Raw genomic sequence first — 23,308 nt, 5'->3', positions numbered from 1 at the left:
CTGAGACACCAGGACCGAACTATTGAAATGAACTATTTGACATGAAGAGCCACTTGTGTAGACCTGTTAATAATGTATTTTTATGGGTTATCGCTGCTGGACTAGTCTCAAAAGAGTTTGAATAAAACAATATCAATGATTATTGTGGTGAAGTTTGCAGACAATATTAATGATAACATCTTGAGCATGTAGATGGTTTCATCTTGACGACATACGTGAACATTCTAAATAGACCCAAGTTTACTTCCTGTTGCAATGTTAGCCAATACCAATAACCGACAGGAAATGAGCACGGGTCCAAACTGTTCCCTAGCAACAGCATTCCAGTGAAACCATCTATAGTTGTGATGATTTAAATTAAGTAACTAGCCTGCATCTGTTTAACTACACTAAGCTTTGTAGTAGTGGTTATTCCCATTTAAAACGTTCAGAATGTATTTAAATCTTATACTAAAACCTAATAAACTCCCTGGTTTCAACAGGCTTCAGTTGGAAGGAGAAATGTACATTTTAAATCAATATATCGGGGGGGGCGACAGTGGCTCAGGAGGTAGAGCGGTCGTCTGGTAATCGGATGGTTCCCTGTTCGATTCCCACTCAGCGCAGTGTGTTGAAGTGTCCTTGAGCAAGACACCTTAACCCCTAACTGCTCCCGATGAGCAGGTTGGTACCTCGCATGGTCGCCTCTGCCTTCGGTGTGGATGTATGAGTGAATGAGTGAATGTGGCGACACAGGGCGACAGTGGCTCGGGAGGTAGAGCAGTCGTCTGGCAATCCAGAGGTTCCCGGTTCGATTCCCTCTCCTCCCGGGCAGCGTGTCGAAGTGTCCTTGCGCAAGACCCCTAATTGCTCCCGATGAACAGGACCTTGCATGGTTGCCTCCGCCATCGGTGTGTGAATGGGTAAAATGTGAGGAACAACTTGTAAAGCGCTTTGGATAAAAGCTGTTATGTAAATGCAGTCATTTACCATTTATGTGAGGAACAAAATTGTAAAGTGCTTTGGATAAAAGCGCTATTATAAATGCGCCATTTACCATTTATATCATAAGTTTGGGCTACCATGATAGGATTTCTGGTCATAACACCCAGTCCCTACTTTTCACAGGCTGTTTTGGCTGCGACTGTATCGTTTACCAGTGTGCAGAACATGGCTGCACCCGGGCTGGGTGGGCAGGGTATTAGAGTGCACGGTGCCCAGGGGGCTGCTGGTTCAGCCCGTGCACTTTTCACACAACATGTGGGCCAAAGGGTGGCAGATGTCTGGAGGCAAGGAAAGATTAGTCCTTGAAAAAAATTAAATAATGATTGAAATTGAATGAAAGTAACTGGTTTCCCCTTAGGTGTATCTTTTTTTTTTTATAATAATAATAATAATAATAATAATAATAATAATAATAATAATAATAATAATAATAATAATAATAATAATAATAATAATAATAATAATAATAATAATAATAATAATAATAATAATAATAATAATAATAATAATAATAATAATAATAATAATAATAATAATAATAATAATAATAATAATAATAATATAAATAATATAAAATAATAAATAATGTGTATAAAATAAAAAACAATATATATAAAATAATACTTACTGTCTAGGAAATTAGGACATTGCCATTACATGGTTGTGCATCTTAGTGTGGTGATCAGCCACCAATATGCTCCAGGTTATTACTAATTGATATAATAATAATAATTATTATAATAATATAATAATAATAATAATAATAATAATAATAATAATAATAATAATAATAATAATAATAATAATAATAATAATAATAATAATAATAATAATAATAATAATAATAATAATAATAATAATAATAATAATAATAATAATAATTATTATTATTATTATTATTTATTAATAATAATAATAATAATAATAATAATAATAATAATAATAATAATAATAATAATAATAATAATAATAATAATAATAATAATAATAATAATAATAATAATAATAATAATAATAATAATAATAATAATAATAATACACATAGCACCTTTCATACAAAGATTGCAGCTTCACAACAGAAAAAAGACAGGCATAAAATGAGCACATAAAGTGCAGACGTGTATCACAGTTTTTCACATTAGGATCTAACATCCCAATAGGCCACTTTGTCTATAGTTTGATTCAGTTTTAAAAATAGACAATAATAAAAAGAATAAAATATATATCTTATATCTTATCGTTCTATATCATATATAGAAAGGTGCATTGCTCTGGTGCAGGCTTTATAATGAAAACTAAAGCTGGTCAAAAACAGCATTACTGAATCAAATTAGGCTTCACTGGCCACGCGCTGTATCGCTAGTGACAGAACATTGAGGCTTCCCCTCACATCCTCAGCCCCTGGCGAAGGGTTTTGGACACCAAAATATCTCCAAATTCTAACTAAGAAGAAATCATTCTTTTCCCTTATGTATAGAATTCTTAAAGGCGGTTTCCCAAAAGCACCACGTCACTCAAATCAAGTTTAATTCTGAGCATTTCATCATCGATGTGATCAAGTCAAGTCAAGAGTTTTAATTGTCACGGCATACAAGTATACAATGAAATGCGGGTGGTCTTGCCCGCAACGATGTGCAATACAGTGTTACAACATATAATAGAATCCAATAAAAAAACAACATTGTGCAATAAACAGGTAACAGGTAACATGGTGTGACATCTCGGTATCTGTACATAGTTATTTACAGAGCATATAGGACATGCTAGGTAGCTTTGTTAGTGCAATACACTGTTCCTGTTATTCTAATTTAAAGTGGCCTTTCCTTTTGGCCATAAGTGTGCGGCATGAGTGTGTGCCCGCTCATGTTAAAGTGTTAAGTGGCTGCTAGTGTGTGAGCGTGCACAGCGTGCGTGTCGTGTGTGTGTTCATGTGTGCTTGTGTGTGGATAGTTCAGTGTTCTGTGGCACTCAATGTTCATTGTTCAGGGCTCTGATGGCCTGGGGGAAGAAGCTGAGCCTAAGCCGCTCTGTCCTAGTAGCTGGGGTTCGCAGGCGTCTGCCTGACCTCAGCAGCTGGAACAGGCTGTTATTGGGGTGGTGAGGGTCTTTCATTATCCTGCAGGCTCTGGATTTGCACCTCTTGTTGTATAGAACCTGCAGGGGAGGTAGTGCAATACCCGTGGTACGCTCGGCTGAGCGCACCACTCTCTGTAGGGCCTTCTTGTCTTGTGCCGTGCTGTTTCCATACCAGGCAGTGATGTTTCCGGTCAAGATGATCTTTTTGTTCCTCCGATTTTTATGGAACAAAGACATTCTTGCTGGCAAGATGCTTTTGAGAACCCCCCCCCCCCAGGTATTCTTCTACATGCAATTCTCTGGCTGCATTTGAAATTAGCGTTTCTTGGCCAGGCCATGCGTTGTCACTGTCCTGAACAGCACACAACAGAGCCTCGTTTTACAAATGAATAAAACATTAAACCTGTTTCATTTGTAATAAACATCATTTAGATATTTTATGCCGATTGTACTATATATTTCCACCACCCTTGCCAACCCTCTGATGGCTGAATGATATTGACCTCAATCTGTGTCCATGCAGTGACAGTAAGATCGACCGATTGACAAGCCTGGGTTTAGTACAGTTATCCATCTTTATTGTTGTCATGCAGTCAGCTCAGCCAGTAGAATACAGTTATCCATCTTTATTATCATGCAGTCAGCTCAGCCAGTAGTCCATCTTTATTATCATGCAGTCAGCTCAGCCAGTAGTCCATCTTTATTATCATGCAGTCAACTCAGCCAGTAGAATACAGTTATCCATCTTTATTATCATGCAGTCAGCTCAGCCAGTAGTCCATCTTTATTATCATGCAGTCAGCTCAGCCAGTAGAATACAGTAGTCCAGGGCGGCCGGGTAGCGCAGCAGACTAAGCGTCTGTCTACCACCACAGAGACAGTGGGATCGAATCCAGCTGTGGTGCTTCCGGGTTGGCCGACCGTCCATACTAACACAATTGGCAGTGTTAGAGGGTGGGAAACCCGGCGAGGGTGGGTCCTGGTCGTTGTAAACAGCGACTCCTACAGATCGGTCGGGGCGCCTGCACAGCAAGGGAAGGATCTAGGAGAGGTAGTGTGACCTTCCACACGTTACACTCTCCCAGTGAGAGTCCGCGCTGCCAGGTGAAAAGAAGCGGTGGGCTGGCTGGACAGGAAGTGTCGGAGGAAGCATGTGATACTAGTCTCAAGTTTCAAGTTTCAAGTTTCTTTAATAGTTGTCATACAGAAGTACAGAATACTTTCATACAAAATGCTTCTTACTGTTACGCTCCAGAGACTGTGCTAGACAAGATAGTATCAAATAACATAGTATAGCATGTAATTTAGAAGAAGAAAATGAGGTCACAGTGTTCGGTATAGACATATGTACAATGTTCTGAGTTACCATATAATATACAATACTATGCAGTGTACTAATGTACAGTACTATATAGTGCAAAGCAGAAATGGGATGAGGTACAATTTAGGTACAATTTACAGTAAGGTGTACGAGTTGTAGTGCAATCCTTCATCAATAAATATAAAGTGTGGGGAGTGGGTGCTACAGTGTGTTTGTTTAAAGTGGGTGTGTGCTATAAAGTGTGTGGAGTGGGTGCTACAGTGTGTTTGTTTAAAGTGAGTGTGTGCGTGTGGATGTGTGTGCTATGTGCGTTTGGTGGTTGTTGTTGTGTAGTGTTCATTGTTCGTTTAGCAGCCTGATGGCCTGGGGATAGAAGCTTCTTCTGAGTCTTTCTGTGCTCGCCTTGAGACTCCGGTATCGCTTGCCTGACCGCAGCAGTTCAAAGAGGCAGTTGTTCGGGTGGCTGGAGTCCTTGATGATTCTCTTAGCCTTCCCCTTGCACCGCTTGTTGTAAATGTTCTGGAGGGTGGGGAGCCCCCCTCCAATTGTGCGTTCGGCTGAACGTGTCACTCTTTGTAGTCTGCTTCGGTCTTGTGCAGTGCTATTCCCAAACCAGGAGGTGATGTTGCCGGTCAAGATGCTCTCTATTGTACATGAGTAGAAGTTCTTAAGGATCTTCTGACTGACTTGGAACTTCCTTAGGCGCCTGAGGAAGTAGAGGCGTTGTCGTGCCTTCTTCACAACACTGTCAATGTGTGTGGTCCATGTCAAGTCCTCGGATATGTAGGCTCCGAGGTACTTAAAGCTGTTGACTCTCTCAACCGGTGCCCCGTCGATGCTGAGGGGGCTGTAGTCCTTGACCCCCGACCTCCTGAAGTCCACAATCATCTCCTTTGTTTTGCTGACGTTCAGGGAGAGGCTGTTTTCCTGGCACCATCCCGCCAGGACCTTGACCTCTTCCAGGTAGGCCCTCTCGTCGTTGGCAGAGATCAGGCCCACCACCACTGTGTCGTCAGCAAATTTGATGATTGTATTGCTACTCCGCTGAGCCACACAGTCGTGTGTGTACAGGGAGTAGAGGAGGGGACTCAGAACACAGCCCTGGGGGGCCCCTATGTTGAGGGTGATGGATGAGGAGGTGCAGTTGCCTGCTCTCACCACCTGGGGTCTGCCAGTCAGGAAGTCCCGGACCGACGGTAGGGGATAGAGTGCGCAACGACCAGGAAGGGGATTGGGAATTGGCATAACGACTAACATTGGGATGGGAGAAAAGCGGAAAAAGAAGGGGGGAAAAGATAATAAAAAAATAATAAAAAAATAATACAGTAGTCCATCTTTATTATCATGCAGTAAGCTCAGCCAGTAGAATACAGTAATCCATCTGTATTATCATGCAGTCAGCTCAGCCAGTAGAATACAGTAGTCCATCTGTATTGTCACCATGCAGTCAGTCGAGGTCGTTGAGAAGCCAGTAGTCCATCTGTATTGTCATCCTGCGTAATCACATTAGTGACCTTTACTGACCTCTTTGGGGGAGGGGATTTTGAATGAGAGATCTCCCAGATTAAACAGCACATTGCATCTCTTATTCTCTCAGCCTCTCTCTCTCTTATGTATCTGCTGCATGGCTCTAGACTAATATCCATTTTATTTCCCTACATGTGACATGGGGTGTGATATGACTAGATTAATTACAGAGTGAGGAAATCTGAAGATCTTGGTCCGTTAATACATCTAAAATGGTGCTAAATGCTTCAGACAAACAATGTCCACGCTTGAACATGATTCACTGTGGTTGCATTGTGCTGTAAGCAAGGCAGCTATTGAATGATTCACTGTTGAATTATTCCTCACAGCAACTCCTCTGTGGTCCACAGTTTTCAAAATAGACACCATTCACACTTTATATCTATGTAGCATTAGAATCATTTTGACACAATATATCTGAGATATAGGCTTATCTTTTATAAACCTTGTTTGCTTTCCCCCCCGACGTATTAGTGAAACTAAAAGTAAATCATGTTCCATGTGTAATATGGGGATAGCCACTTAGGAAAAGATTGCATTGTTTGTTTGCTTTATTTTTACCATCATTTAGTCACCATCATTATTTACATTTAGCTGATGCTTTTATCCAAAGCGACTTACAAATTGTGTGCAAGAGGCAAGTGGTATGGTTCATCTAGAAGGGCAGAACTTGAGGTCTGCACTTTTGAGTACATAGTAGTATAGACATAGTAGGAAAATTGGAAAAAAGGATATAAAGCCGAGAAATCGACCTGCAGTAAATGTAGTAAACTGGCATGAGAAATGGTACGCTTGACTATTAAACCTCAAACGACTGCAGACGTGCCGCGTGGAGTCCGGTACGCTCACAGTACACCCAACTCTATGGCGGCCTTAAGATGTGTATTGTACGTTCTACAGTATGACTTACTACTTACTATAAGGCAGCGCATACAGTATCTGCGATCTCTTAATAAAACAAGAGAATAATATGAGCCTATGTAGGCTATACAGTACGTGTGTGTGTGTGTATGTGTGTGTGTGTGTGTGTGTGTGTGTGTGTGTGTGTGTGTGTGTGTGTGTGTGTGTGTGTGTGTGTGTGTGTGTGTGTGTGTGTGTGTGTGTGTGTGTGTGTGTGTGTGTGTGTGTGTGTGTGTGTGTGTGTGTGTGTGTGTGTGTGTGTGTGTGCGTGCGTGCGTGCGTGTGTGTGTGTGTGTGTGCGCATGCACTGAGGCAGGTGGCCAGGAGCGCCCGACAAGACGGTATAAATATGGAATATTAATAGTCTATTCCACTATAGCTATAGTGTGCTGTATGATGACAATACATTTGAATCTAATCTAATTTTGATCAGTTGCAAGTCGCTTCCGCGCTACCTGTTGAATATGGGGGAGCCTCTCGCTTACGTTTTGCACACGGCCCTCGCCTTATAAGGAGCTGTCGGGGCGTGTCTGTATGCAAATTCAGCTGTACAAGAACGCGCTTCCAGATTGAGAATGAGTGACGTACTTCACGAACAGGAGCAGCTGCGAACATTTTGGCAACCGAGAACCTCTCCACTCGTAGGTTTTCTCATACGAACTTCCAACTAGGTTATTTAAGAGGAAACTTACGACAATGTTGGTGAATGAGGTCCATTGACCGGAGGTACAGTAGGAGGGAGCCGTTCCCCTTGTTGTGCAGAATGCCAGGGTCAAGGACCTTGAAGCCTATCTGTCTATATAGTGGGGTGATGTGGGCTGACATTGATAGGTTGCTGCGTTCTGTATGAGTTGGAAGCGCCTTGGTGGTGCAAGCCAGTAGACCAGCTAGCAGAGCATTGCAGTAGTCTATGCGTGACATGACTTGATTGTAGGAGGAGTTGGCATGTCCGATAGGGTGCATATCCATGATACTTGATAGGAGTGGCCATTGAGTTAGGATGACAGCCATGCCAGTGCAGAACCCACAACCCCCAGTCCTGCGAGGAGGATCTGATGGTTGACGAAGGCATGCCGACAGGCCCAGGAGAATAAGGACAGAGGAGAGGCCCTTTGCTCTTGCTAAGTGAAGAGCCTCTGTGACTGCTGTGAGGGCCGTCTCTGCAGTGACCACTCTCGAAGTCTGACAGATTCGGGTCCAGGAGGTCATTCTGTGATAAGTAATCAGAGAGCTGCTTCAAGCATTCAAGTGATTTAGAGAGAAAAAGAAGAGATGGCGGGGTTCAGGTTTTTTTATTTTATTTTATGAGTGGTGAGCTTAAAGTGTCAGAAGGAACAACATTGCTTAGAGGGATTTAGTGTTGGAATAAGTGGTGTGGTTCTCGCTTGTTTGGAACCGCTTTGGAGTTGAGGGAGGAGTTGATGGTTGCAGTCAGGAATGGGAGGATGTCGGTGGTGCAATGGTCTGGAGGAGTGGGGAGGGTATCGGGTCCAGTCTCGGCATGTAATGGGACATAACATCACCAGGAGTGGGGAGAAGCAGCTCCAGATGTCCTCTGCCTTTTTCTCAAAGAAGGTGGCAAAGTCCTCTGACAGAGAGAGAGAGAGAGAAAGAGAGAGAGAGAGAGAGAGAGAGAGAGAGAGAGAGATGGAGTGGTTGGTTTGTGGTTTAGCGGAAGAGAGTTAGTGAAAAGGATACAAAGAAGTCTTCTGATACATGGAGGGGAGTTACCGTGGTGTTAACTATGCTAGAGTCATGGGAGAATATAAGGTCCCAGCCTTGCGGGTGGGAGGCATGACAGTGGGAGTCAGGTCAAAGGATTATAGGAGAGATAGATAGCACTGCGGCAGACTGGGAGGGGTCAGGAAGGGGTTGACGTCACCGATTAGCACCATCTGCTTAACAGCACGTCTAGCTCATCTGGAAAGTGTTGGAGGGGACCTGGAGGGTGATGGAGAACAACAATGATAAGACGGATGGCTGGGTGGCGCAGCGGTTCTAAGCGCTCGTCACCAACGCGAGAGACACTGGTATCGAATCCGGCTGTCAGCGTTGCCTGCGGCTTGGCCGGCCGTCATACTGGCTCAATTGGCAGAGTCAGCGGGAGGGAAGCCGGTTGGGTGGTATTCTGGTCGTTGGAAACAGCGACTCCTACAGGTCGGTCAGGGCGCCTGCACAGCGAAGGAGGGAGATGGTGAGGGTAGTGTGAGCCTCCCACATGTTACACCTCACCAATGAGAGTCCGCGCTGGCAGGTGAAAAGATGCTGCTGGCTGTCTCCTATGTCTCGGAGGAAGCATCTGATAGACTTCAGGGCTCCCTAGACCGACCAGTGGGGGGCACATGTGAGCAACGACCAGGAAGGGGAGGGGGGAATTGGCATAATGACTAAATTGGGATGGGAGAAAAACACAGAAAAACAGGTGGAGAAAAAGTTAAAAAAAATAAAGAAAAAAAATGATAAGACGGAACCGCTCTCAAAGAGCACCTACGGGTGGCTGCAATTAGAAACTGGCCCCCGGTAAATGTCCAAATCCCCCACCCACCCACCCAACCCCCTCCAATGTACAGTTTATTCCCCTTCGGATATATATTTTTTCTTACACAGTATTGTATATTTGTATGTCTTGTATGTCATAAATGTCTTGATGAATTGAAAATGGAGGACCCTGATGTAAACAAGGCGAAAGTCTTTTTCTGGTCTGCATCCTCTTAGCAGTTGTTTGTATTGAGCCGTACTGTATTGTACCCATTCTGCAATCTGTTTTCAATCAATCAATCAAATGGACTAGAGACAAATACAGCATGGTATTCAAAGGAGGAGAGGAGGGTCGGGTGTCGACATTATGCTTGTAGTCCAGGAGGGAGAGAGAGTCAGAAGGCCAGTGCCATTGCCATGTCTGGAGGCCGGGTATGGGTGTGTGAGAGAAGCTGTATGCCCTCCTAGAGATAAGGATGCAGGTGTTGTGGAGTTCTGGTGTTATTCAGGTGAGAGCCAGGAGTTGGAGGTCTTTGCAATGTGTATCATAGGCGGTAATGAAGTGTGCATTCTTGGCGGTCGATTGGCAGTTCCATGAGGTTGGCAGGGTTGTTTCCAAACTGCCGTGGACAGCCTCGAAGTTGACCGGAAGTGAAGATCAAAGATAGGTAGTGTCTGGAAAAACCCCCGGCTGGGCCAAATGTCCAAGGGTCCTTCAGTACACTATTCTCTCATATACCAAAATAATATAAAAAATAACTCCATAACGGAATTAGTCCGTAAAGATTGATTCGTGCTGGTCCATGGAGTATCACTCTCCAGTGTGTAACCATAGTAAGCAAGCCATCCAATATCATGAAAACCTTCTGTTTATAAATGTTCTGGTACATTGTAATCATGTACCCCTCCCACTGTGCCACTTATGTACTATTTTACTCTTATTTCCCTAAAAAACTACCTTGGTTACCAAACCTAACGGTATATAGGTATCCTTCGGTCTTGTTGACACAGTTTGCATTTCCATAGACTTTTTCCTTCAATCAACTTAAGAACCTACAGTATGTGGCACTCCTAGCGACTTTGAGTCATTGAAAAGCACTATACAAAATAAAGGAATTATTATTATTATTATTATTATTATTATTATTATTATTATTATTATTATTATTATTATTATTATTATTATTATTATTATTATTATTATTATTATTATAACTCCTCCGTAGTGGACAAATCTGTTTATATAATGGAAACACCATTATGTTTCCTTTTAAAAACTATTTATTTATCATTTGAATGATAACCCGAGCATAGATTAATAATGCGCATGAATGCCAAAAAAAATAAAAAGACATTCCACCATAGAAAGCACAGGATGAGGGGCATAAGGGTAGATGCAAGTAGTAAGAGGAAAGATGAGAGGGGGAAAGTATGGCTGAAAGATTAAGTAATTGAAACACGTAACTGTCTGTTGGCTGATTTCTCAGGTCGTGTTTCCTTGGAGAACTCCCTCGTCTTTGTTCACCTGTCTCTCCGTTCGACAGCTGAGGAGAAGACAGCCGCTAAAGCAGCAGCAGCAGCTTCAAATCCCAAGCTCTAATTACTAATGCCAGACACCTGTGGATAGCTGCTGGAGTTTGGGGGGGAGGGGGGGGGGGGGGGCTGAAAGACAGTAGGCCTAATCAAGAGCGCAATCAAATGCTTGTATAGTGCTTCGTGTAGCAGCAGTGCAGCACTCAACTTGCGATAGGTAGTTTCGTCCCACGTAAATGTACTCTCTGTAGTTTAGTTGAAGTTAGACATCGTCTTGGATCTATTATCTATCTATCTATTGTTGGGGGGGGCCCAATGGAAAAAAGAACAACAAAAACAAAACTCAATGTCTTTATGCTTAAATGATGATTGTCAGTTGGTGAATATGCTGGGGATGACATAACGTATCAAAGAGGTGCTAAATCGCTGCATGTCACTTTGAGCCTGCGGCTTCTTTACAAACAACAGTCACTGCCGTTTTTGAGCCAAAGTTTGTCTCTCCGGTTCACGATGGCAGCCATTTTCCACTTCAATATCCGTCCCTTTCTGTCCTATGACATTTGCCTCGCCGATTATTTATTTATCCACCTCGCCCCACTTATGCACACTCGATGAACACCTTCAGCGCTTCCCCCTCTCTCTCGCAAATTTCTTCCCCCGCCCACTGAGTCACGACTGACAAAGAGCATTAAAATGTCACCAGCAGCTGAACTACGTAGGAAAATCCATTAGAATGACACAAAGACTCAGCGAGCACAACCACTTCTGCGTTATGTCTCAATAGCGACAGGTCGGGGGAGGGGGGTTGATTTACCTTGAGTAATCCCACTAACCTTAAACCGGCCGAGCATGGTAGTTGATGGCTCGGTTTGGTACTAATCTGTCACGCTCGTGTACGTTTTTTTTTCTTTTTCTGTTGCTTTATTATTACCCCTTTTCATTTCAGGAGTGTACTTTCATTGGCCACTGCCCGGAAGCCCATTGGCTGAATGGAATGGGAAGATGATAGGTCGAGGCCTTCCCCCCCCCCCCCCTCCCCCACCCCACCACCACCCCGCAGGCGCTCTAGCCCCGAGTTGGATCGAAGCTTAAAGTGTCAGAAGGAACAACATTGCTTAGAGGGATTTAGTGTTGCGGAATAAGCATACTGACCCATCTCCCCATGGGTCAGTGGAGACTACAGCTGTACTACAGAACATTTTCTTATTTATTGTAGTAACACACCACACAAACTAAATCGTGTGATCTTGTGTTGTGTTTTTAAATGTTTAAATATGAACATTATCTGGCCTTCCTCAGTCAATTTAAACTCCTGACCTCGTCTGGTCTTTCCAAAGACCCAAGAGATGGGACAGTAATATATATATTTGTGGAAAAGGCTCCCTCTTGTCTATAGATTGATTTAGTGTGAATCAGTGTTGTATTACTTGAGTCCTGGGTCTCTTGACTCGACTTGGACTTGAGCACTGATGACTCAGACTTGGACTCGAGCATTGACATGCATTCGGACTCGGAAGGTGCAGACGAGGACTCAGACTTGTTAATTTATAAATAGTTATTTATTTTGTATTTGTTTTGTAATGGGCCCTAATCATAAGATATTGCTGGCTAGTGCATTTGTTTGGCTATTGTGTCACAAAGTAAATAAACTCCATTTGAAATGGTGACCGCTGTGTCATTTATGTTTAATGTAGCCATTTTTTTTTGTTATGTCAGCTCAGACTCAACCTTGATGACTCTGACTCGGACTAGGGTAATGGGGACTCGGACTCGACTCGGACTCTTCTTTGGTGACTCAGACTTGGACTCGGACTCAAACACTGGGTCCTGGACTCGGACTCGAGATTTAATGACTCGACTACAACACTGGTGTGAATCGATCCTTGTTGGTACTAGGGATGGGCGTGAGTAATTAATCGATTACTCGTAGCTATGAGAAAGCTATGAGAAAAATCGGGGGGGGGGGGGGGATCGAAATGATAGATTTTTATGAATATTATTTTATTTTAATTTAAAAAAAATTAGATATCTTTTCACATGTGTAAGATTATAACTGTTTGTTGGTTTCCTTAAACATATATACGTGAATGAACAAAAAGAAGTAAAAAAAAAGAAAGAAAAAAGAAAGAAAAAAGAAAAAAAAAGAAAGAAAAAAATATCTAATATATATATAAATATATATATATAATTTTTTTTATAGTTTCCCCCCCCTTTTCGAGTAATACACGATCAATCGAGTATAGCATGCGATAAATCGATCTGGATTTTTCTTTAAAATGCCCATCCCTAGTTGGTACTGATGTATGTTCAGTCGGTACCCTTAAAAGTACAGAGTTCAGGGCGCCCCAGTGGCGAACCACATAGCGCGCTCAGCCGCGACACGGGCGACCCGGGTTCGATTCCCGAACCCGTCGTTATTTCCCGAATGTCTTCCCCCCACTCTGTCTCCCATTCCTCCTCTGTCTCTCCCTACTGGACTGCCCAGTAGAAATAAAGCGATAAAACGCCAAAAAATAAATCTTAAAAAAGAAAAAGTACAGAGTTCGGTGCCCAACCCTAGTGTTCACCCTGTAGTCCTCCAGTCTCTGCCTTTGCAATAAATCACGGTTGTTACCCCATTTGGGAAAATATAGAGCAATGGAACACCTTTGAAAAGGAACAATTCTTTGGGCGGCTGGGTGGCATAGCGGAGATTGCGCTCGTCACCAATGCAAGAGACTGCGGTCTCGACTCCCGGAGTCAGCATTGCCTGCGGCTTGAACCAGTCGTCATACTATCTCAATTGGCAGAGGTAGCGGGTGGAAAGTCGATGGGTGGGGATTGGATGTTGTGGACAGCGACTCCTACAGGTCGGTTTGGTGACGCCTGTACAGCAAAGTCAGGAAGTATCGTGGGGCAGCGTGAGCCTCCCACGCGTTACTCCTCGCCAGAGACCACGCTGTCTGGTGAAAAGATGCGACAGGCTGCCTCCTCGTGTACCGGAGGGGACACGTGATGCAAGGCTTCTATCCTCACTACAGCCGACCAGTGGGAGGCATAGTCTAGCAACGTTCAAGACAGAGGAGGGGAGAATTGAAGGGGAGAATTGGCGACACGAAATTGGGATGGGAGAAAAATTGAAAAATAAGGAGAAAAAGTGGATTAAAAAAAAAGAAAAGGAACAAGTCACCCCAACAATTATAACTTGTATATCAATTATTCACCCTGTGTTGCCTTGGATTCCTGAATAATTCCTTCCTTGCATGCCTCTGTGTTGAATGGAGAATCCAAAAACAGTAGTCATAGAATACTTGATGAATTAAAATTTATTTAACAATAGCAAAACTATATCAAAACGTCTTTTTACAAACTCTTAAACACATTGTGAAGTATAATTCAAGTCACATTTATCCAGTCCTATGTTCAGTACCTCCAAAAATGTTTGCTAAAAGGTACTTATAAGACATGAAATTAAATAATAAAATAAAACATTTCTTAACAACAAATGCTGCCTTCAAATGGGGTTGTGTTTACTGTGTTCACAAGAAATGAGTCCATACAAATGACTCACTGTTGTGGTATTCAGAATGTTGTTAAGTGGAGATTTTCTGCCCATTGCCCAGTTGCCTAGCAACAAACGCTGTCACGACTTCAACCACTTGAACGGCAAGAGTTTGTAAGTGGATATAGTTATCTTGTTGTTAAATTTGGACCCCATTAACTTAAATGTATTGGCATGAACTAATAAAAAAAATATATATATATATTGCTAAAAAAGTTTAATATTACCTTAGATTAATGCATGATTGGTTTGACAATTTGCTCGACGATGTCATTTAGAAATAAATACAAATAATAATACTATCAAATAAGCCATTATTTGATAGCTGGACATACTGTACACTGCCTGAAGATAAAGGACTTTCATGTTGATCCTTAATAGTAAAAGATTAAATAAAATAAGCAGTGAAAGTTCTATAGACCTTTTCAAATACATGTAAATAAGATAAGATATTCCTTTATTGATCCCCTTGGGGAAATTCAGGCATCATAGCAGCATGGGGGAGGGGGGAGGGTAGGTACAGGTAGTAGAAGACATGAGCTACAGGTCATAGAATTATAGTACAGTAGAGAAGTACAAATAAAAATGGAATACAAATAGGCAGGGTAAACAATATAACAATATAATTAACTCTGGACATGCGCATATGGGCAAGTAGGCAGTGTAAAAAGGGTCAAGGTGCAAGATGGAGCCCAAGCCATGGAATTCTACTAAAAAGGTCTCCAACTGCATTTGCCCGACTGAATTCTCCTACAGCCTACGTCGGAGTTTCGCCTCCTCCTTGCTCATTTCCTCAGATGAGTGGAGACAGCGCGGACGCACTCCTCGCCGGGCAGCGGCCCCGGCGTCTGTCAGAGCCAGTTAGTGTTGTTTGTGCGTCAGGCTGTTTCGCCAAACCTTTGAGGTGACAGGCGGCTCGGCGCATGCGGCCATTTACTGTATTCATGCTTTTCTGTCGTCAGTTTAGTTTTCATCAACTTAATTGTCCTCTAGTCATAATGTGTGCATTCACGCTGAGCAGGGAGTTGATGAGTTAAATGTACCTACTCACAATATTGTTTTTATTTAACCTTTATTTAACCAGGAAGTCCCATTGAGATACGAGATCTCTTTTGCAAGGGAGACCTGCATGGCCAAGATAACAGCAATAACATTTGCGATACATCACACAGCAATAAAATAAAAGAACACAATAAAAGTGTATACAATACATCACAGAAAACACAAAAACAGAAAACACAAAAACAGAATTGCCTACATGATGGTAAAAGTGCATGACTTAGGGTAATACAATAATTTTGCAGTGGGGACCCGACAACATAAAACATGTGTATATCAAGAGACACCGGGTTTGAATCCGGCTGTCGGTGTTGCCTCCGGCTTGGGCCGGCCGTCATACTGGCTCAATTGGCAGAGTCAGCGGGTGGAAGTCGATGGGTGGTAATCTGGACGTTGTGGACGGCGACTCCTACAGGTCGGTCAGGGCGCCTGCACAGCAGAGACAGGAAATGGTGGGGGTAGTGTGAGCCTCCCACACGTTACACCTCGCCAATGAGAGTCCGCGCTGGCAGGTAAAAAGATGTGACAGGCTGCCTCCTCGTGTACCGGAGGGAACACGTGATGCAAGGCTTCTATCCTCACTACAACCGACCAGTGGGGGGAATATGCGAGCAACGTTCAAGACAGGGGAGGGGAGAATTGGAAACACGAAATTGGGATGGGAGAAAAATAGAAAATAAAGAGAAAAAGTGGATCAAAAAAATATATATATATTTGTGGGGGTGGGGGAGGGGACATATAGCAGCCTATATAGGTCATATACCTCTTGAGATGTTCAGAGCTACTGTAGGAGTCAGAACGGCTGACGCGACTGCATTTCAATCTTTAGACTACCGTATAAAATTTTAATATTAATTAATGTAATTTTTTTTGCCACTACTGTATTGTGTAATTACATGCTAATTACATGCTACAAAATGTGGTTACAACATTATGGGTGAAGTGAGTTCTGGCAGGACACTGTTAAATCATGCGTGGAGCTGTGACAGCTTAGCTGATGCTCCGTCATCCCGCCTACACTGATTGGTCTATTTAAAGACCTCCCATTTCACACACACACACATGCACACACACACACACACACACACACACACACACACACACACACACACACACACACACACACACACACACACACACACACACACACACACACACACACGTCACACACACACCTACACACACACACACACACACACACACACACACACACACACACACACACACTACGCTGTTGCTGCTGCTGTAACCTGCAAGTATGGTTTTCACCACCACCCCAGCCTCCACCTGCTTTGGTTTACTCTGTCTTGGACTTCATTATTTTTGTATCTTTTTATTTATTGAACCTTTATTTAACCAGGCAGGTCAATTAAGAACAAATTCGTAATTACAACAAAGGCCTGGTGACAAAAAGGCCTCTCGAAGGGTAACAGTGAAAGGGGACAAAATAATAAAATAAAATAGAAAAGAGACAGATACTGTATATCACACATCAAACAACCAAATAAGATTACAATAAAATGTCATTCCCTATGGGGGATTGGTTTGCAGTGCTCGTTGCTGTTCAGTTTCAGTATGCTGTTATGCTGTGTTATGCTTTAGTGTCTCTTGCAGCAGGTAACCGCCCTCAGAACCATACCGCCAAGACCAACTGTCATTCTGCATTATAATAAATGGTTCAACTAATGACACAAGTGATTTCCTGACAGAAATATCATTTTCAGTTGGAAGTTGCCAATGGCTCATAATCTGTGTCTTATTGATGTATGTTGGGAAAAGGCATTTTTCCATTATTTTGACCGAATGTATAGAAGTTGGGGTCAGGACACGTTACCAAGATGGCGGCAGAGTTGGAGTGAACCAACTTCTTTTTAGACAGACTTTGATTGTACTTTGATATTTATTGTACAGCATGCACCAACCATCAGTGTTTTAGTCGCGTCACTAAATCTCGAGTCCGAGTCGAGTCTCGAGTCCCCAGTGTTAGGAGTCCGAGTCCAGGTCTGAGTCACCAAGGTTGAGTCCACTCCACTCTGGCAGTCAAAGAGCTGACATACAAATAAAAAAAGGTCTACATTAAACATAAATGACACAGCGGTCACCATTTCAAAGAGAGTTTATTTACTTTGCCATTAATATAGCCATCAATATCTTATGCCAAATGATTAGGGCCTATTACAGAAAAATATAATAAAATAACTATTTAATCAATTATCAAGTCCGAGTCCTCGTCTGCACCTTCAGAGTCTGAATGCTGTCAAGGCTCGAGTCCAAGTCCAAGTCAGAGTCATCAGTGATCAAGTCCAAGTCGAGTCACAAGTCCTGAAAATCAGTCCTGGACTCGAGTACTACAACACTGCCAACTGAGCAATTCCCAGCCTTTTGGCACAGATTGTCATTAATTCAAAACCTTTAAAACTCACACAACCGATCAAGATGCAGTAAATTATAATCCCAACATAAAATCACATCACATTTAATAATTGCTCTCAATATGTTTATTTGAGCGATATTTTATTATATTTAAATTTTATTTGACATTTAAAAAAATTCAAGATTCCAGAAAACATCAAGGATGAAACACAAAAAGTCAATACTTATTTCCATTGTAGTCCTTGGTCTTAGACAGATAAGCAATACAAAACATGACCACAAATAACAATATGACAAACTACATAGACATGTCAATTTTAAGTGCAGTATACAAACGTAGCCACAGACAACAATGTATCATACATTTTAAAATCTAGTTTTTAACATTGTCGAGGAGCCATGATTTGACTTTTTTTCTTAAAATTGTGTCGGCTACTAATGCATTTCAGCTGTGAAGGTAGAAAAATACCCTAGTTTCATTGTTTCCGCCATCTTGTGGATTTCCCCATTCAAAACTACTACAGTGATCCGTCTCTTTTATATTTGAGTACAGTTTCTGGTACAATGGCCTTAATAACCCGTGATAACCTACAACCTGCAACCCATGTAACTCTGAAGGGGATTTCCTCAAAAACATGGTTTGACAACATTTGACATTCGGTGGAACATAGCTCACGTAATGCTAGCAGTAGCTAAATAATAAAGGCATTCTCCTCTTTCCAACAGTGTAAAATGCACGGTCCAGTTGACTAAAGAGTATCGAGGAAGCCAGATGTTTATGTGATAGTATAGTAACAGTGTAAAATGTGATTCAACAAAATGGCGCAACAATAACCGCATTTTGACGACTTTTGTTTGTCTCCCCTCGTCTAGGGCTCGACGGGACCACCGAGGACATCGACAGAAGGAAACAGCAATATGGACAGAACCTTATACCTCCAAAAAAGCCAAAAACCTTTCTTCAGTTAGTGTGGGAAGCACTGCAAGATGTGACATTAATCATCCTCGAGGTGGCAGCCATCATATCATTAGGCCTTTCTTTTTATAAACCTCCAGATGCTGAAAGAGAAAGTAAGTACATAACCCCCCCCCCCCACACACACACACACACACACAACACACACACACAACACACACACACACACACACATTCATGTTTTTCATGGTCCAATCGTTTCAGAATTAGCGACAAAGTAGAGAAAGTAGAGTTCCTTTGTACCCTCTGCAAGAAACAGCCTATCAAGAGATTACATCGAGACTACAAGTCTCTACAAAGAGGCTTTTATACAAAAAGACTTTTTTTTTAATACTTAATTAAAACTACTTGAATGAATCCATGATTTCATTCTGCAAATGTGCCAGTGTTTGCGGCAGTAATGAGCGCTAAGCGTACTTCCTGTCATAACCAAATGGCCCATCTTCCTGTGGCAATAAAGTATCATGCTCATCCCTTCATGGTTGTTTAGCTGCTCCCAAAACTATGTTCACAGAAGCTACTATTGTTACGGGTTGGCACAAGTCCAGGGTATACTGGAACAAATCTAATGCTAACCTGGAGTGGTACAGTAGAAGGAGGGGGGCCACATCCCAATCTTTGGAGCATCCTACACAGTGGCGGCCGGTGGGTACTTCGCCACTAGGGGCGCTATACCAAATATTTTGTACAGTACAGTACTGTACCACGCAAGACTCATGGCAAGACGTGAGCGATTCGACTCACGCTCACGGCAATGAATCGGCTCTTATGAACGAGTCGCTCAGCTGTTACTACAACAACACACAACCAGTCAAATAAAGTATAGTCTAGACTCTAATTCACAACTTGAAACACAATATAAATAGAAAAGTTAGAAACAAAACTCGCCCGTCTCCAAACACAGGCAGATCTCTCCCTCTCTCCTTCTCTCTCTCACACACAGCGCGACGTGGAATCGATTCGTTACACAATCAGACCTATTATATACCAAGAATAACTTCAGTATGAGTACAGGGCTGTACACATATTTTGCATATTGTTAAACGAGCCAAGGCTAGCTATTAAACTATCGATATGAATCGAAAATCTGGGACCCTGATGTAAACAAGACAAACGTCTTTCTCTGGTCTGCATCCCCTTAACAATTGTGTGTATTGAGCCGTACTGTATTGTACCCATTCTGCAATCTGTTAATAAAGTTCTCATTCATTCATTCATTCAAACATAGACGATATTGAACAAGCCATAATCCACGTATTTTCAATCCGAGAGAGCTGCAGTAGTTAAATCAATGAGCCATCGACATAGTCAGTGTGGTAAGTAACGTTATTATTGCATCCAAGATTGATACACGGCTGGCTAGGCAGTTGGTAGTCATAGTCTTGTGTTATAAAATAAATAAACAATCAGCAATGTCTCGCTTCATGAATGGCCAGCACAGCAGTAGCCTAACAGTACTGCTCCTAAAAAAAACTATTTACAAACGTTAACGTTAAGCACAGAGAGAGAGAGAGAGAGAGAGAGAGAGAGAGACAGAGAGAGAGAGAGAGAGAGAGAGAGAGAGAGAGAGAGAGAGAGAGAGAGAGAGAGAGAGAGAGAGAGAGAGAGAGAGAGAGAGAGAGACTCACTGTTTAGTTGAAACGTCCAGGGCAGGAGAGCTTGATAAACGTGTATAATCCGCCATATAGCTTGTTAGCCAAGTGTTAGCTCAGCTGAGCTCGTCGTTAGCACAACACTCAACAAGTACATTCCTTTGTCCATTTCCGCTCGAACAGACTGCAAACTACCTGGCATTCTATCGCCATGCTCTAAGACAAACTCTAACCTTAACCAACTTTGAAAGAGTGCCTAAGCTTAACAGTCTAAAGAACTTGCAGTCACGGCACGGCACGCTCTAAGACAAACAACAGTCCTAGACCAACCTAGGAACCAAGCTAGAAGCTAGAATTGGCCAATCAGAGAGCGTCTCCGCGAAATGCGGCTATGGAAATTCTTCACGGAAGTTCACGCTGCTGGCTAGACCGCTTCAAATCGCGCTCGGATTCCAACATAATAGTCATATTTCAACGCACAACGCCGTATGCACTGATTGGCTGTGACGGAGACAGCGATCAAACTGTGACGCGCACTCAGAGCGCTATCGCGTATAGCCCGGGCCGAGAAATACGAAAAAATTAAAAAAATTAAAAAAACGTGATGTCACTTCCTGCTCTGGAAAACGATGTTTTTTTTATTTAGATAATAACGTTATATTGTGCATTGGAAATACAAACATACTTAAAATGAGTAAATATTATTAATTTTAAACATGTTTATATTATTTATAGGGCTATAAAACACAAAAACGAAAAAGTTTTATTGTCTTCTTCTCTGATTTAACAGCAGCTGGCCAGCAGGTGGGTCGGCGCCCTAGCGCCCCTAGTGGTAGAGCCGCCACTGATCCTACACTATATCTGTCTGATGGTAGAAACCATGAACTAACTCAAATGTTATGGTCAGCACAAGTCCAGGGTATACTGGAACAGATCTAATGCTAACCTGGAGTGGTAGAGGAAAGTGGTAGAAGGAACGAAGAAGAGAGAGGTCATCGGTGGGTGAATCTCAGAGGAGCAAGGGATGGCTCACCTTTAGAGTAGATTGTCTCTGGTGAGCTCTGACATTGCCCCAGTGAGCGAAGAACCCCAGGCTCATTAGGAGTAGGTCATAGGTTTAAAAATAGTAAGAGGGATCCAAGAATAGTAAGAGGGATCCAAGAATAAAACAACAAAGGGCTGCTTCTAAACAGAGTTGTGATAGGGTATTTGAAGCATCTGTGTAGGGTTTAACAAAAGGGTGTCTTCCATGAGGCCTGGGAGTCTGACCCTTCCCAGTCTCACACCTGGGTAAGTTGACCCCTGGGCCTTTAACCGCTCAAACAGTTTCCTAACATGATTCACATGGTCAGACCAGGAAACACTATACTATAACATACCAAGTTCATCCAAGTACAGTATGTGTGACAGTGTTCTCTAATCCTGAGGTTACCATGTTCACTGTAATAGTGTTCTTTAATCCTGAGGTTACCGAATCCATTACCCTTTGAGAAGCATTCCAAAGGGGAGCACTTCACACACCTGTATGAACACTGAGGTGTAACCAGTGATGCCACAGATTACTTGTTACTGACTGTTGAGCAGCAACGAGTGGTTTCACAAAACAAAAACGGTGAATAACACCACATGTAGGCAAAAAATTTCATACAATCAGTCTCTCTTGTCTTTAACCTGTAAATTAACAGCATTTGGCAAATAATCTGCGTTTGCTTTGCCACCATCATATATATGAATCAAAAGGGAAAGCAACAATCTCTCCTGACTGTTTAGCAGCAACAAGTACACAGTACATTTTGCAGAGTAAATTTGGAAGGTGGAACATACCTGCACTATTATAATAATAATAATAATGGATTGGATTTATATAGCGCTCTTCATGACACCCCAGTGACCACAGAGCGCTTACAGAGTCCATTATTCGTTCTTATACAACGGCATGCAAATTTCTCGATTCTGATTGGCTGAAACAGTCATTTTACACATATGTATTCTTCACAATTCCACGCTCCTGGTCCCAGGACCCGCCCACAACCGAATCACATCACTCCGCCGTTCGACTTTGTAGAGGGAGCCGAGAGCAGAGAGGGGAGGAGAGGAGAGGGGACAATAATCTTTACAAATAGATATGTTGATAGCGTCATAACGACTAAATATAAACAGATTCTGTCACGGCGAATGTCTTAGTCTCTTACACAATGTTGGATTGTGTAATCTATGGGTCATGAGTCATTGTGGAACAAAAGAAAAATCGCAAATTGATTGATTGATTAATTTGCAATAATTTTTTTCTTCCCCTTCCATGCCAGAGCTCATCTCTCACACTGTCTGGCTTCCAGACACACTCACTCGGTCGCACACACACACACACACACACACACACACACACACACACACACACACACACACACACACACACACACACACACACACACACACAATGTCTTTGATTAATTGCATTTTTTTTTTTTTTTTTTTTACCTACTCTCAATAGAAGCATCTAAGAATGAAGTTCTATAGAAAGTAGGTCTGCATCCCCTTAACAATTGTGTGTATTGAGCCGTACTGTATTGTACCCATTCTGCATCTGGTAATACAATTTTCAATCAATCAATCAATCATTCCAATAACCACTAACTTCATAATTAAAAACTAAAGAAAAGTTGGATGTGTTAGTTGGTTGGATGTCTTAGTTGAAAGGCAGTTGGATGTGTTAGTTGGTTCGATGTCTTAGTTGAAAGGCAGTTGGATGTGTTAGTTGGTTGGATGCCTTAGTTGAAAGGCAGTTGGATGTGTTAGTTTGTTGGATCCGTTGGATGCACTTCCGAGCTGCTTCCACATGGAGGCAACTTCTCTCAATCATTCCAATAACACACAGTTGGATGTGTTAGTTGGTTGGATGCACTTCCAAGCTGCTTCCACATGGAGGCAACTTCTCTCAATCATTCCAA

At 42.3% G+C, this 23,308-nt stretch overlaps 1 protein-coding gene across 2 annotated transcripts in view; it reads left to right on the top strand.

Annotated features, from left to right (window-relative positions):
• atp2b1b (ATPase plasma membrane Ca2+ transporting 1b) overlaps positions 1–23,308 on the top strand; it is a gene marked incomplete at both ends in the record, with an annotated part of 82,949 nt that overhangs the window by 7,162 nt on the left and 52,479 nt on the right. For both annotated transcript variants that reach the window (XM_084334438.1, XM_084334437.1), the window contains one exon: positions 18,666–18,863. In XM_084334438.1, the coding sequence (XP_084190564.1) occupies positions 18,666–18,863 (198 nt within the window). The remainder of the gene's footprint in view (positions 1–18,665; positions 18,864–23,308) is intronic.

Source organism: Notolepis coatsorum (genome assembly GCF_963971535.1).
Source record: "Notolepis coatsorum genome assembly, chromosome: 18".
In the NCBI taxonomy this organism is placed as follows: domain Eukaryota; kingdom Metazoa; phylum Chordata; class Actinopteri; order Aulopiformes; family Paralepididae; genus Notolepis; species Notolepis coatsorum.
This window is presented reverse-complemented; position numbering and strand designations above follow the sequence as displayed.